This window comes from Pteropus alecto, unplaced genomic scaffold (assembly GCF_000325575.1).
Source record: "Pteropus alecto unplaced genomic scaffold, ASM32557v1 scaffold101, whole genome shotgun sequence".
Taxonomy (NCBI): Eukaryota; Metazoa; Chordata; class Mammalia; order Chiroptera; family Pteropodidae; genus Pteropus; species Pteropus alecto.
In genome coordinates, this window is record NW_006432945.1 from 16,243,962 (window position 1) to 16,260,882 (window position 16,921).

At 38.1% G+C, this 16,921-nt stretch overlaps 1 protein-coding gene across 1 annotated transcript in view; it reads left to right on the forward strand.

Moving 5' to 3' along the window:
* The window catches only part of KIFAP3 (kinesin associated protein 3), a 108,132-nt gene that overhangs the window by 53,654 nt on the left and 37,557 nt on the right, over nt 1-16,921 (forward strand). The window contains exons 13-18 of the mRNA XM_025044005.1: nt 799-907; nt 2,153-2,265; nt 2,671-2,836; nt 3,402-3,527; nt 7,390-7,488; nt 10,069-10,154. Coding sequence (XP_024899773.1) covers nt 799-907; nt 2,153-2,265; nt 2,671-2,836; nt 3,402-3,527; nt 7,390-7,488; nt 10,069-10,154 — 699 coding nt within the window. The remainder of the gene's footprint in view (nt 1-798; nt 908-2,152; nt 2,266-2,670; nt 2,837-3,401; nt 3,528-7,389; nt 7,489-10,068; nt 10,155-16,921) is intronic.

Sequence of the window (16,921 nt, forward strand, 5' to 3'; positions counted from 1 at the left end):
ATCACCATTCATGTCGGTGCAGAAACCTGGGAGGCACCTTGGACCCTTCCTTTCCTTGAGCACATCATCTAGTCAGTCATGAAATCCTGTTTTGATTCTTTCCTGAGTATATCCCTCGCCATCCTCTTAGCTCTACTCACACTGCTCTCCCTGGTCCAGGAGGCCATGCTCGTACCTGGACGTTTCCTCTAGCCTCCTGGATGGTTTTCCCACATCTTTCTTACCCTGGTTCAGTCCGTTTTCCACGCTGGCCACATCTTTTTGCAACACGGATCTTATCCTGACACTTTCCTTATTTAGACGCTTTCAGTGGCTTCCCATTATCCTTAAGACGAAGCCCCAAATCCTTAACATGTACTTCAAGACCCTGCATGATCTGGCTTTTACCTTCTTATCTCTCAACACGTTCCCCTCTCTCCAGGCATGCTTCCTGGTCTTAGCTCTTCAGAGGGGTCATGTTCTTTCCTGCCTCGTAAACTTTGACCAAGGTATTTTCTTTGCTCAGAATGCTCTACTCCCACACAGTATGTTAAATTCCTTGAATGCATAGATGTATTTAATATTTTTCTTGTATTTTCCACTTTACTTAGTATATGTTTAATGCTGAGAATCTAGTAGTTCATTAACCATTTATTCATTTAGTTTTTCATTAGTGACAGCTTACTACTTCTATGTGTTGAAAATGGAATGTATTATTTCCAACATACAATTTAAGATAACACATTGTGATAAAACTACTGCTTCTGGTTTTTCTGCGTGCGTCTTTTTGAGTAAAATTTGCCCTGTGCTTCTTGCTAGTTAATGAAGATGCTCTTTGAATGTTCGGATGAACGAATTGACCTGGAACTCATTTCTTTTTGCATTAATCTTGCTGCGAACAAAAGGAATGTACAGCTTATCTGTGAAGGTTAGTGCCTTTGAGCTTCATAGATAACCTCTATCACATGGCAATTGGCTTGTGACGGAAAATAGATAATAAGGAATTAAGAATTATAGTAGCTATGTAAATCCTGTTTTTAGGTAGTTTTTAAAATTATAGCTACAATCCTTAAAGGTCAGATTGAATATTCTTATATCATGAGTAGAAACACTTATCCTCCAGTAATATTTTATAAACCAAGCGCAGTTACTCTTAATTGGTATTTGATTTTTAAAAACATTTACTAGATGAAACAAAACTTTTTATTAATGCAAAAACAATCTGTTATAATGTAAGATGACATAATACAAATGTGTTAGGTTTTTGTTTCTATAATATCTTCATAAAATGGCTTGTCATGCATTATGATAGTTCGGTCTGCTCAGTAGTTGTTTTTCTTATTTGAAAAGTACACAGGTTCATTACAGAAACTACACTGAGCAAACAGGAAAAAATTTAAATCTTTACTCTCACTATTCAGAAATAATCATAAGTAAAATTTTGCTGCAATGCTTCTACGTATTTTTAATTAAAACGGAGTTCTCTATGTATGCTGACAGTTTTTAAGTTAATAATACATTGCATATCATTCCATGTGACTAAATATTTTTATAAAACATAATTGTCAGGAGCTGCAAAATAATCCATTAAAAGATTTTTCATAATTTAATCTGCTATTTTGGATATTTAGTTTGTTGCCACTGCTTTTCTATTACAAACAGTGCTGCGGTAATTTTCCTTTCTCTGAATCTTTACACATTTCCATTTTTATATTCGTAGGATAAATTCTTAGAAGTACAAGTTTTCTGAGTCAAAGACTATTTGTACATTTTTAAAATTTGTGGCACATATTCCGTACACAAAAGAGCACATACTTAGTGATTCCATTTATGTGAAATTCTAGAATGGGCAAAATTAGTTTGTTTAATAAGAAAAAAAAAGAGAAGGAAAAGAAGAAAAGGAGGAGAAAAAAAGTTATTGTATTTGGGGAATAGGATTTGCTGGGAAGGAGGAGTACAGGGAACTCTGGGGTGAATGGAAATATTGTATATCATGATATGGGTGTAAATTACACAGGGACATTTATCTAAATGAATTTATTATACACTTAAGATTTGTGCATTTTACTGTATGTGAATTGACTTTTTTTTTTTGCAAATTGTAAACCAAAAAATCATTAAATTTAAGTGAACCTTAATTTTATTGGGGGAATTTTCGATTTTTCTGTATCAGGAAATGGACTGAAGATGCTCATGAAGAGGGCTTTGAAGTTCAAGGATCCACTGCTGATGAAAATGATTAGGAACATTTCCCAGCATGATGGACCAACTAAAAATTTATTTATTGTAAGTGTAGTTTTTGGCCTGTCGTCTGTTAAAGTAGTCTAAGAATCGAAGCTTTAAAGTGCTACATTTGGAATTATAACTCTTACTGAGCTCTCGTCAAATATTAACTCCTGACCCTCGTTGGCTTTCTGTCACCCACTTCCTTGTAAGTTTAGCTCCTAGAAAATTCAGCCTAGGTTTTACTGCTGTTTTTGTTTTATGGTTCCTCCCCTAACCCTCTGTCCTCACTCCAGCTTTCCTGCCTTAATCCAGTTCACCGCAGGCTTCCTCAGCAATTCAGCTCAAGGTATTACAGCAAGAGGGTCATGTTTGATACTAATTTTTTCTTCCTGTGAGTTAAATTTTTAGATTGGTCCTTCTGCAGGAATCATATTTTAATTTGTATTAAAAACCTGTTTTATTCAGGATTATGTTGGGGATCTCGCAGCCCAGATCTCTAACGACGAAGAGGAGGAGTTTGTGATTGAATGTCTGGGGACTCTTGCAAATTTGACCATTCCAGACTTAGACTGGGAATTAGTCCTTAAGGAGTACAAGTTGGTTCCATACCTCAAGGATAAACTGAAACCAGGTCCGTGCTGAGTATTTCTCTTTTGTCTAATCAGTGTTTCTTTGTGATCTGGATGAGACTACTGGAGCAGTGTTTTGTGGGTGTTGTTACACTGGGTAGCACGTTTCCGCCCAGGCCTGTAGTTGTAGCTCTAGTTCTAGTTTCTTTCTCTCAGAAAGGTGGTCTCCAGGCCTCCTCCGATACGTATGTACTCCTTTTCCTAACAGTGTGTTTTCTTAATGTTACGTTTCCCTACCCTATCCTGCCTTCTTCCTTATTTTTTTCTAATTCTGCCTTTTTAAAATTACCAAGTGCCATCCTCCTCTGCACATGCGCACACATGCACACACAAAGTTCTTTGGAGACATTCAAGTGAATCTTCTCTCTTCTGTGTTTAAATTGTCATCAATTTATATTTCCAAAGACTAATTTCTACTTTCCTACTGCTGTTCCCCACACCACAAACTGTCATCAGTGAACACAGAAATTTGGAAAAAGACATATATAACTATGTTAGGATTCATAAGGACTGATTTAATAGCTCTCATTAGCTGCATGAAAACCGTCTGTGGTTTAACTTGATTAGGTGCTGCAGAAGATGACCTTGTTTTAGAAGTGGTTATAATGATTGGGACTGTGTCCATGGATGACTCTTGCGCTGCATTGCTCGCCAAATCTGGGATAATCCCCGCACTCATTGAACTTCTGAATGGTAAATTATAATTTATCTTAACTTTTTTCTATGCTAATATATTAACAGGTTATAAGTTTAAACTTTTAAGTATAAAATAGTCTGGAATCATGAAATGTTGTTTATCCTGTTACATGAATCATCTTGTTACATGAATCATTTTGTGACATAGCAACTTAAATTATATAGTTAAATGAATTAAATATAATTTACTAGGATTAGCTAGAGTAACATCAAAGAGCTTTAGGTTGCAAAGTTACTGGTGCTATGAAGCAATTCAGGGCCAATTTCATAGACACGGCATCCCTCTCAACAGCCTCGAACAGCTCACACCTAACGTCCTTCTTTCTGTCGAGCCGTGTATTGGTCGAACTGGAACTCCCATCTTGTGCAAGTCCTTTTTAAAATATCTTGATTTCTAATCAGGAAAGTTCATTTGGAAGCCAGTTCTAAGCATCATATTCCCCCATAAGCCCAGAAGTAGTGTCCTGTGAACTTGCTGTGATGAAGAGAATGTTCCGTCTGTGCCGTCCATCATGTGTGGCTGTTGAGTACTTGAAATGTGGTGTTAGGACAGAGGACGGGAATGTTAATTTAATTTAACGTAATGTAATTAGCCACGGTGGCTTATGGTTACGTGTTGGACAGTAGGGGCCTTGACAGAGTCTTCCTCTTGCTTTTGTATTGCTCTAAAGGGGCCAGGGATCATTGTTCTCTTATTGCACATGAAATTAATCTGAACCTGTGTCACTCTGTGAGGGCCATGTTTTCTAGGACCTTGTAATCGTCTGCGCAGGCTGCCATTAACAAATTACCACAGACCAAGTGGCTCGAACAACAGAAATTTATTTTCTCGTGGTTCTAGAGGCTGGGAAGTCCAAGATCAGGATGCCAGCTGACTTGGTTCCTGGTGAGGTCTTTCTTCCTGGCTTGGAGGAGGCCACTGTCTCAGCGTGTCCTGACGTCCTCCTTGCCAGAGAGGCGGGCAGCGGGGGAGCGCTTGCTAGTGCTCTGGCATCTCTTCTTTGAAGGGCCCTAATCTTACGGGATCAGGACTCCATCCTTATGACCGCATTTAACCTAAATTACTTCCTTATAGCCATGTCTCCCAATACAGTGACAGGGTTAGGGCATCAGTTATATGAATGTTGGAGGAGCGCAATTCAGTCCATAGCAGATATTATACATTAAAAGTAGATCATAGTACAGAAGTTAAATATACTAATATGAGAAGCCTAAAAAGACACTCTAATCTCAGTCTTTCCCATACAAGGTATAACATATATGCATTTTATATTTTAATGGACTTTTTTGGAGTATAACATAAAGAAAAATGCACAAATTGTACGTATGTAGTCCATGACTTTTCAAAATGAGTACACCCATCTTATTCCCACTCACAGAAGGAAATAAAACATTACCAGCATGTAGAGGTCCCTCTTCTGCTGGTTTCTGTCCTTTCTTTTATAAGCCACATATTGATTTTGCTTGGTTTTGAACTTTATATAAATAGAATCTGGTTTCTTTTGCCCTACATTGTAAGTGTCATATTCATCTGTGTTATGTACGATGTGTTTCTCTTCATTGCTGTGTAAATATACTGCTGTTTTATTCTTTCTATTATTGATGGATGGTTTTTTTTAAGAGAATGATCTTATGAACATTCTTAAACCTTGCATTTGGTGAACCTGTTTCCTCATTTCCATTAAGCACGTGCCTCGGAGTGCAATGGCTAGGTCGCAGAGTGCGCACACACTTGGCGTCTGTACATTGTGCCGGTCGTTTTCACAAAGCAGCCACGCCGGCGTTCAGTCCCCGAGCAACGTACAGAGCTGCAGTGCCCTGCATCACCGCGTATCTGGGTGCTGTCTCCGTAATTGTAACCTCAGAGTGGTGTCGCACTGTGGTTTTAGTTTGCATTTCCATAGTGATTAATGAAACTGAGTACCTGTTTGTGTTATTTGGCCATTTAGACATGGCAAAGAAAGTGAAGTGCCTATTTAAGTCTTTTGCTCATTTTTCTTTTATTTTTTTTTCATTTTTCTTAAGTTTTAAATTCGATTTGTAAATTCTCTGACATAATGCATTTTAAAAGGTCGTCTAGAGATAATGCCCCCATGGTCAAGGTATTCCGACATATAGTACACTTGGCCCTTAGGCAGCACAGGTTTGAACTGTGTATGTGGATTTTTTTCAATAAACACTTGTCCCGTTTCTGATCCACGGTTGGGTCTGCGGATGAAGAGGGCCAACTGTATGCATTGCTCTAAGCCATTTTATCAAGGGGACTTGGGCATCCACAGGGGGTCCTAGAGCTGATCCCCTACAGATACTGAGGGATGGGTAAGGTTTCAACTGCATGAGGCTCGACACCCCTGACTCCCCCATGTGCGAGGGTCACTACTATGTATGTATTTATTTCGGTCCACACTCTCAAGCCAGGACTTTTCAGGTTAGAAATAACTGAGAGACCAGGTGGCCAGGAGGCGAAAGTGGAGCCGACGTCGTTGGCAGAGCCACGACGCAGATTCTGTGGTGAAGCTGAAACACGACTGTGTCCTTGAATCGCTGTCCTGCACTGATTGTGACTGAGAAAGCCACGGGTGCGTGAAGCGAGCTGACGACGCTGGCACACAGGGTTTTACTGCGCTCTCGTGTCCTGACGTGAGGACATCGCGGGCAGAGGCTGCGTACCACTCTTTTAGGAAATGTATGGATTTCCAAGATCGAAGCCTTTTGATTAAGTGAAGGAACACTGTGTACCACGAGTCCTTAGTAGACTTTTAGCCCAAGTCTTCCGGGAGAGTGGCACTTCGGCATGTTGGTGAGGAGAGTCATTTGGAACAGGGTGGACCTGGATGCTCTGTTGACCTTTGACCTGTAAATCTGTGTCTAACAGTTGTTGCCAAGAGTTGATAGCATACTATTAGTAAATCAAATTTTATAACCAGTACCTAAAAATTAGATTTCCTTAAGTATTTGCTTTTGACATTACGTATTACTCAGTGGACATCAGCTGTTCTGTCAGTCTCTGTATGATATTAAATACTTACTAGCCTGTGTGATCACATAGCATTCTTTTTTATATTACAATTAGATCGAAACTAAAATACCTTCTTATTTCATGCCAATAGGTAAAGTTTAATTTTGTTATTATTCAACAAAGAAAAATACCTGCTTATCACAGTCTAATTTCTACCAAACATTTAGACGGTGTGATCTTCTTTAAGAACTATGTTTTTCATGTAAAGTCCACATTATAGAGACAAAACAGAACCAGATTTATTTCACAAATTAGAATAGTTTAAAGAATTCTTATGATGGAACCAAAAAGAACCAACCGAGTTGTGGTTAGTGTTGCCATTTCACACTAGGTGCATAGAAGTTAGTTTTACCAATTCCTTTATGGTGGCAAATACAGTGAAAACTGCCAGGAAGCACTGTTGCTTTTCTCTTAAACCAGTCTTGCCCCTCAGTTCTGCCTGAGTACAACACCATCTTTTGAGATGAGCAATCTCAAGTTAGTCTGGTTTAAACTCAGATTCATGACGTAATTGCTCTTTTTCAAAATCTTATTTTTTTATCTTTGTATTCCAAAGTAATTTAACCTATTTAGCTTAAGTACAACCAAATTTACTAAGACTTCTAAAAACATATTAAGAAATTTCCTCACTGTTGTTACCATATAATTTAGAAAAAACACCTGACATAAATGATATATGCCACTCATATATTGTAAATAATTTAAACTAATTGTCCTTTACCTATCTCCTTGTCACTTTGGTTTTTTTTTTTTTTCATTTTCTTTTATTCCCTTTAATGTTTTTCAGTTTTTAATATAAACATAGTATTCTTTTATTTGAAGTTTTCTGTTTCCTTTCAGCTCAACAAGAAGATGACGAATTTGTGTGCCAGATAATTTACGTCTTCTACCAGATGGTGTTCCACCAAGCCACAAGAGATGTCATAATCAAGGAAACACGTATCCTTCACTGTTACCATTGATAATGACATTTAACATATTCAGAAAAGATGTATCTTTAGGTATTTTTTCTTGCAAATGTTCAACTAATATAGAAAGTATCAAGCTTTGAAATAAATTTAGAGGACAAACTATTCTTCATGGAAGCTGTTGACCCCAAATCAGTAGATGGTAGAATATATTGGGAACAATTTTATTAACTTGTCAGGCTGTGATTCCCAAGAAACTTAACAAACATATCAGAACTTCCTTCTCTATTAACGTAACTATCAGAGCTTCCTAGAACTGTCCTTAGTTCTCTTTGAATCTTACCTTATTTACTCTCCATGGGAAAACATCTATTTTCATAACTTCAGCTACCAACTATATGCTAAGTATTTAATATTTTTAAGACCTCTTTCTTGAGTTCCAGGCATTTGTTGCTAACTGCCAACTGAATGACTTCCTCGTAACTGAAGGGGCGTAATGTGGTGTAGCCTAAGGAGCTTTATAATCACATAACCCTAAAAGGCAATTTTACCACTTATTAGCTGTAGGACCTTGGATAAGTTACTTAACTTATCCAAGCATACAATCTTGCATCTATAAATGGCCATAATATTATTAGAGTAGAAATAAGTCCCTCCTACTTTATAGGACTGTTATAAGTACTAATGGATTTAAAGTGCCATAATAGTTCCCAGCACGCAGACACACAACAAGTGGTAGTTTATCATTATTGTATCTAAAAGGGCTCTCGATATTGTCAATAGCCTCCCCTGAAAAGCAACTGCCTTCTGTATTTTTAGTGGATAATCACAGTGTCATCCACCCAGTCCCATACTGAAAATTTTGTGTCGGCTCCATCTTCAACTGCACATAATCATTTAACCTGCAAACATTTAGCTGGTGCTGATCATCTAACATTGGTTCAGTGCTGGATGTACTCATCTGATGGAGAGTTAGGCAAGTAAATAGGAAATATAAAATTATGCTCCATTGTGATCAGGTCATAAAGGTATGAGCATAGGGCACGGGAGAGAATATATAACCAAGCCTGGGGATGTCATGGAAGGACGGCAGTGGCAATAGTATCTAACCTGAATCTTTGTGTCTTTTTTTTTTTTTTTTTTTGTATGTGCTGACTTTAACGTTTTTCAAAAGTTCCCTTTAACCTTACAATACACTGTCTTTTCTTAGCACACCAGATTTCTCATCATTTATCAGACATGACCCACCTTGTCATAACTTACTGCCTCTTCAGGTGTCTTGTCCTCAAATGCATTTCTCTCCTTTTTTACCTAATGGTCTCCAATTCAGCAAAGATAAGTTTATAAGCCATCTCCTCAGCCAAGCCTTTCTAATCCTGAGCCTCCCTCCTTCCCCGCCAAAGTAATAGCAAGTTTGCCCCTTTAATAATGATTTACAGAATATGGGATTCTAGATTGCCATTTATTTCCCTCAGCAATTGAAAAGTATTTTTCCACTGTCTTCTGGCCTGAACTGCTGCCAATGAGAAGTCTGTACTCTCATAATTATTGGTATCTGTCATAAAGTCTAATGACAATTTACTTTTTTTCCTTATGAGTCGATCTTTTTGCCGGGAAGACCAAAGGAATGTTTCTTTCTTTGATGCCAAGTAGTTTTATTAGAACTTGACTTGGTATTTATCATCCTTACTTGATTTTTCCAAGTATGCAGATGTGCTCTTTTTCAGTATGTAGTTTTGTCTTTTTTTAATTTCAGGAATGAAGTTTTCTTGAATTATAATTTTTAATATTTGTTCTGTCCTATTGCTTTGGTTGTCTCCTTTGAGATTTATATTATGTTGGATCTTCTTTGTCTGTCTTTAATATCTGTAATTTTCTAATTTTTAATCTCTTTTCATTATTTAATTTTACAAATTATCTTTTTGCCTTCTATTTCTCAAATTTTTATCTATTTATTTACTCTTGTGTTGTAAATTTAGTTTACTATATCTGAAATGATTTTTGCTTTTATTTTTAGTTCTTTACTGAATTTTTTTCTTCTGAGTTTTCTAATTATGACTTATATCGTTCTTTCATATGTATACTATTGTTTTCTTAAATTCCTTTATCTCTTTTTGAAATATTAGGTTACAGATTTTATCTTTTATATGAAAATGCCTCACGTGTTCTCTTTCTTCTAATAGCCACACGCGGGGTCTGACTGTGATTCCTTCCTGTTGCTCTTTCGTGTGAATTTAAGTTTCCTGAGCACTAGAGCGAACCAGGGTGGTCGCGAAGGCTCTCAGAGCCGCACAGCTCGAGAGCTCCCTCTTCAGTTACTTTCACTATGTTCATGTTTTCAAAACACGGCCTTCTACTTTCCGAGATTTACTAGCTGTTTTTCTTGATCATTTTTATCTAGTTTTTTTCCTTTTTTTATCCCTGTTTTTTTTTTTTTTTAAACAAATTAAATATTAAATATTTCTGGTCATCTTGTATTGATGATTTTAATTTAAAATTTTAAGTTAAATTTCAAGTTAGCATGTGAACTCAGAGAAAGGTGGGATTTTCCTGTGTGAATGCATGGTCTCGATCGCAAATGCAGTTTTTATCTTTAACCACTTTCGTTCAGAGGCTCCAGCATATCTCATAGATCTGATGCATGATAAAAATAATGAAATCCGAAAGGTCTGTGATAATACACTAGATATTATAGCGGTAAGTAATTTTTCTTCCTACATAAAGTACAATAGTTTTCATTTGGGGGAGGGAAGACATTGTACATGTATTTAGAACAATGCATTCTTATAAATTCAGATTCGTATTTTGGTAAATGCAATGATACTAAATTCGTTTTTTCAATATTATTAAGACTTTAAGCTTCCAATTTTTAAGTATAAGCTTCTACTTGAAGAGGTTTTATACATATTCAGCATTTTACAAAAAAAAAAAGAAAAGAAGAATTTTAGGTCTGTTCAACACGTCATCTCAGAATCACTTGTTTTTCAGAAAACTTATTGCGTAGGAGCTGGGGGTTTGATGACAGTTTCTGCCGAAACAATACAGTTATCTTTGCAGTTAGGCCATTAAACTTTTTTAATAAATCAATCACATATCAACTGTTTTTTCAATTCTTTGTTTTCAGTTTTTTTGTTACGTACATAGAATTGTTTTGTAAGTTGCTTTGGAATTATGAAACACAAAAATTTTAATGTTATTCATGACTTTCGGAGTTTTTAAAGGCTATATAACTGGAAGAATGTGACCAGAGGGGTCATCTGAGTCTGGGATTAGACACCTAGCCACCCTGCAGACTCCTCTGCAGAAGTCACGGTGCCCACCACAGTCTTTTGCCTGGATTTGGGCCTCGCACCTGGGAGGTGCCAGATACTTGATGACCTCAAATATTTTTGTCACTTATGGCAGATACTGCTACACAGCCTGCTTGCTTTTTTTCTTTGAACTGGGTTTATACCTTTTATTTTGGCTCACTGTAAAAATTTCTTTACTGTAGCCTGTTCAGTAGTTTTTAAAGTTTAACTTAAATGTTTTAAGAGGATCAGAATAACATTTAAAGAATCAATTAACAACTTCATTGGGAATCCTCTAAGTTGACATTTCTGCTATTGATTTCATAATGAAATTGGGCAGTCACCAACAGGTACTTTTTTTGTCACATTTCTGTATTTTATTTCAGAAATTCATTTTATTTGATATTATCTGCTCTTGGGGTTTGACTGAGTATATTATTACTGGTCAAGAACTAAATGAGCATGTTGACATTTTGCTTTGATCTCTAAATTAAAATAGGTAGACTTTACTATTAAATCTGTGCTCCACCAGGATGTTTCATACCAGGCCACTGGTCACAGGGTTTATGAATATAGAATAGTTTTTACTCCTAGAGAATAGTTGTATGACTCATGCGCTGTTTTCTAGTAGATCACTAGGGCCGTTCTGTATATGAAGTATATAGCATAAGAACAAGAAGCTTCCTAAAGTTCTACGTGTGGCTATCTAACCTTAAGCAATGAGGAAAGGAGAGAGATATCAGTCTGTCATGAATTGTCTTTAGCATACTGTTTTAATTACCTTCCTTTGAGAAAAGGTAGATGGAAGATAATAATATATTTAGATTTACATATTAGGTATGTTTAGTTTAAAATGTAAGTTAGTGATAGTTCCAAAAGGCCAGCTCATTCTTATTATAACAATATGTAGTGTAAAAATAGGAATATATTTATTATAAGATAAACATTTTTATTCCAAATTACTTCTAAACTCTGGGATCGAGTCTCTCATCAGGAGGAACAGGAGTTATCTTCACCCCGTGTCTACCTCTCTTTTCTAGGTCCTATCCCAGCTCTTTCCTTCTCTCCAGGACCAGTGTTTTGAAAAAAATTGTCTACATATTACACTTGACCCTCGAACAATGTGGGGGTTAGGGAACTGGTACCCTGGTGTAGACACAAATCCATATACAACCTTGGATTCCCCAAACACTTAACTACAGTGGTCACTTAGTCTCCTCAGGGGATTGGCTCCTGGAACTCCCCACGTATGTCAGAATCTGCGGATGCTCAAGCCCCTTCTGTAGTACGGCAGAGGACAGTGTATGCAGTTGGCCCTCTGCATGTGGGTTCCCGCAGGTCGACATACTGGTGGTTTTTGTTTGTTTGAATTTATTTTTAAATCACAGTTGTACCGCATACGAAAATACCGGTTTTGATTCACGGTTGGTTGAATCCGCAGATGAGAAACCCAGGGATGGGGAGGCAGACAGACACGCATCGATGGCCCTGTGCAGCCCCAGCCTTTGCTGTTGAGGCGCAGCTGTGCCTCTTCATTTCTTTCCCCCCATCCTCCTCTTAACCTGTGCACTGTGGCTTCTGCCTCATTGCTGCATTGAAATGGTGTTCCCGAAAGTCACCCTAACCCTCATTTTTCTAAATATGATGAGCATTTTCAGTCTTCAGTTTACTTTGTTGATCCTGCCTTCCTCGAAGGAATTTATAAATCTTGGTTAGAGTTAAAATGTAAAATCACAAAGAAAATTATTTTAAATTATTACATTTATTAAAAGCCTTGTTGACTTCAAAGAAGAAGAATCAGCAAAAAGAAACTGGTGACATTAGCTGCTACATATGGCTCCCTGAGATGCTCTGTGATCTCCTGAGTCAGTATAAAAACAGTCTGAACAAGTAATCTCAATGTTCACATGTGAATTAGTCACGTGGTTTGACGTCCCGCTCTGCTACTAAACTGAATCCTGTTTGTAGCTGAGTTTCCTAGAGGAGCAGTAGTCCGGGACAGCGGATGGAAGCGCAGCAGCTCTGGACATGGCCACGTCCTCCTGGGAGAACGGTTATGTCCCTGTCTGCTCTTAATACGCCTGCGAGCTTCCAGGCCCGGCCAGTCGGAGCTTCACAGTGGGGAACTGCACGCTGGGAGGAGCTTCTGCCCCAAACCTTTCTTTCTCTCCTCTTCCCTGATGGGTCAGTGTTCTGGTCTCAGATTCACCTTCTGGCCTCTGCGAACCGGCACCTTGGTCCAACAGAGCAGTGTGCTGAGAATGCGGCCGATTCCGGCGCTCCTTCCCGTTGAACAATCTCAGGCGATTTGTTTAACTTTGAGAAGGTTCAGTTTGCAGTGACGCTCCTGAGGACTACAGGGTTGTTACTGTAAGGTTAGAGCAGGTGGACGTGAAACATCTGTCACATGGTGGTCACGCTGTATGTTTTGTTCAAACCAAACCAAACCTCAGACCTAGTTGAGAAGTTTATATGTAGATTAAATATCTGGACCAACATTTCCCTTTTTTAGTAGAGTTAATTATGCTGTTTTCTGTTCATTTTAAGTTCTAAAATGGTATGGGAAGATACTCTGTTCACTGTTGGATTTTAATAGGGAAATTATTTGGAGTATATATTTTAGCCAGACATATTACTATTTATTGTTTAAAACTATCCTCAAAATGGCTGAATTAAGCATTTTAAAACTTCATGTCGGATTGTTAATTGAAGAGGGCAATTAACTGAAAGGCCTTGATTAGGACACTAGTAAGTAGGGAGCTGCCTTTTCCAGTGCAGAAGTGCCTCGTCTGTTCAATTACCCATGTTCTGAATCTGTGGTGACTTATTTGGATTTCACAGCTAACCTCAGACCAAAGTTACACTCCTAGCTTGTTGTACCTCCTTATTTGGCAGAAATTTGAGGAGCAGGCATTTTAACATATCAGTAAAAAGACAGCTTCTCAAGTTCACTGGAGACATAGCTGCCAGTCTTCAGTGCTTTGAGCTCAGAATCTATAACCGATCATGATTCGGGGCGCTATTTGTTCGTCCTGAATCTTTTAAAAGAGTAAAACATGAGGAAATTGACTTAATTTGAAACAGGGCAAACTTTGAAAGATGATGAAACACCAGCAATAGGCTGTCAGGAGAGAATGCAAAGTCTCTGTCCAGTTAGCATCAGTAAGAGCTAAATAACCAACTTTCCACAACAGCTTGTTAGAAACCCATCTCAAATGGGAGCAGATGATCTCTTGAGACTCTCTTTACCTCTAGATTTTGATTTCCTACTATCTCAGCATGACTGTGTCCTATAATAATAAAAAATAAAAAAGAGACGATGGGAGTATTTGTAGCTTAAGGCAACTTATCTTTAAGAAAACAAACTTCTTTTTCATTCAAGACAGACAGTGTGGAATAATACTAAGGAAAATTAGATGCCTTGCAAGCCTTAAGGAAATATGCCTTCCATAAAGTACTTGTCCCCCGAATTATGGAAATGTTGCATTAGTGATGATTTGTTTAATGCATTTGGGCCCGAGCCCTGAACCGGTGAATGGAAGCAGATGTGCAGTAGTAGTACTCTTAGTGTACCACGGGGGAGCACACGTTTGGCCATGCGGTCTCTGTGGCCTCATCAGCAAGTTGTCGCCTGTCGTACTAGGCCTTGCACGGAGTTTCGGGAGGCAAGGAATGGGGTCAGTGCACAGAGGAGCACGGAGGCAAGGAGAGAGGAGCCTCGCTTCTTGGTCTTCAGAGAGGATCACGTGGCAGTTTACCATTGCCTTTTCTCTTCCAAGCCTTGGGATTCACGAAGAGAAGACTAGAACCCTCTATACATAGAGAGCTTCTGAAAACTCAGATTTTTATCCTTCAGTACTTAGCTCTGTGTGAAGTATTTGAGAACCTCGTAAATTCTTCCCCGGTTGCTACATAGATTTCTCCCCTGACATTACTGGGTTTTCAAACGTTTAATACATGTTTATAGAGCACATACTGTGTTGCAGACACTAAGATGCACACGGGGAATACAAAACTTAACAACACAGAGTTCCTAGAATATTCAAGTGTACAATCTAGACTGTAGAACACCTGGGTACTGTCCTCAGATGTGAACTGGCCTTCCAGGAGCAGTGCTCCTGCGCGACCCGACCGGCAGAGCTTCTGCGGCACGTTATAGGAAAAGGGACGTGCAGAGCTCCCTGGTAAAAGATTGATGTCTGCTGTCTTTCTCGCCAGCCACAGGCCCATGTGACCTGATACTGACACACATCTGTGTTGCTGAGATTTCTCTTAATTCTAATTATGATCATGAGCAGACTGTGTGTATTTTAACAACCTAAGGCCCTGATACTGCCTGATGAAGGCTTTTGCTGTTTCCCTCACTCTGATCTATAACAAAAAGCCACGCACACTTCTCATGAGAGCTCCGCTTGTCATCGCAGTGGGTTCATTGTAGTAGGAATCGGTATTCCTCATTGGATCTTTTGCAAAGAATAATCTTCTGCACAGTGTGGTAGGGAGTAACATTCTGTCTCCTGGTTCCTGAGAGAGAAGCTGCTGTTTGTGTTGCGTTGTGTTGTTTGTTTTATGTTGTGTTGTTTTGTGTTGTGTTGTTTGGTGCTGTGTCGTTTGTTTCGTGTTTTGCTGTGTTGTTTGTTTTGTGTCGTGTTGTGTTTCTGAAGAGCCGAGAAGACAACCATAGTGTTTTCATCGTGCCCGAGACAGTGATCCACATGTTAGCGATTAGGTTAGTCATAGAAACGTAAACCTGTGGTTTAACGGTACAGAAATACTTCAAAGTCAGAATAGAATTTGTTTTTCGTAAAGAAAATGACAGTACGATCTGTATCATTGCTACTATGCTTTTCGGCCTTTTAATGCCAAGAGATGCCCGGTTCTGTGGGTTTATCACGTCAGACACTGATGCAGGGAAGACGAGACCAGCGCCAGGGCAGTCGTGCTCCTGCGGGCTCCGAGTCAGCCCTCCTGAGGCACTGACTAGGCGGGTTTCGGTGTCAAAAGGTCCCCATGGATGCTCATGGACATTTTTGGTTTGTGCGTTGGGATCTGCCAGATGGAGTGTGGATACTCTCGTTTTAAAAACTCAGGCATGTCTGTGCGGGTTCACTAATAGGAACACTGGTGTAAGCGTGAAGGGTGATAAGGCTCAAGTTAGAAGGCTGTTGGTGAAGAAAGCTGCTTTGTCACAGATTTCTGCATTTATTAAATATATGTTTATTAAATTAGAATAGTCGAATCTAATAAGAAAGACATAAGATGAATACTCCTAGATTAAGCATGAATTTTTTTCTTTGCACAGAGCATTACTTACTAGGCTAAATTTTATGAATGTGTGGTTTAAGGATTTATTTTTAAATTATACCTACCTCTGTAACATTTCAGTTATTAGTAAGAGTCAAGTTTTACCCTTAGTGGAATAGGAAAGCCCATATTTTATATGCTTTCGGCACTCGACTGAATTTTAACTCCTGTTCTTACACTAGGAATCCATATGCTTGAACTTAAATTGTAATAAAACAGTCAAATCATGTTTTTCTAGCATCTTCTTTGAATACTTCTTCATTTAGATTCAAATTTTTTCTACCAAAATGAAAATTAGTTTTAGACCTCTTGCCAAATGAGACAAGTTAGTATCCATAAAAAAAAACAAAAAAACAAAAACAAAAAAACCACCCACACTTAAATTAGCTCTGGTATTTGATGTAGATTTAATAGGGGTTCTTGTATTATAAGGCACATTCTGGGTGTTTGGTGAACTCATTAGTATGGAGAATTTCTCTTCCAAAATACTATTTTGCTTTTGTTTTAAAATTAAATTCTTTACCTTAATGGATAATAAGTTCATCCTTTTCTTTTTCTATAAGTGTTTGTGATCATTCTTCTTAAATTATCTGGGCACTTCTAATATAACGATAATATATATTTTTGCAACTGACTTGGAACAACACACTGTGCCACATATGGAACCAAAAAATATACTGTACTTTTGAAACCATTTGAACTTTAAAGAGGTTCAAAGGTATAGTTAGCATTTGAGTAACTTTTTGTGAAGCTAATCACAGTCCCATGTTGCATAATTAGCACCACTTAGTATTTAATTTTGGAAACCCAAAGTTGACCCGCTGAAATCTGTAGCCAACGAAACTACTTGTAACAACAACTCTGCGCTGT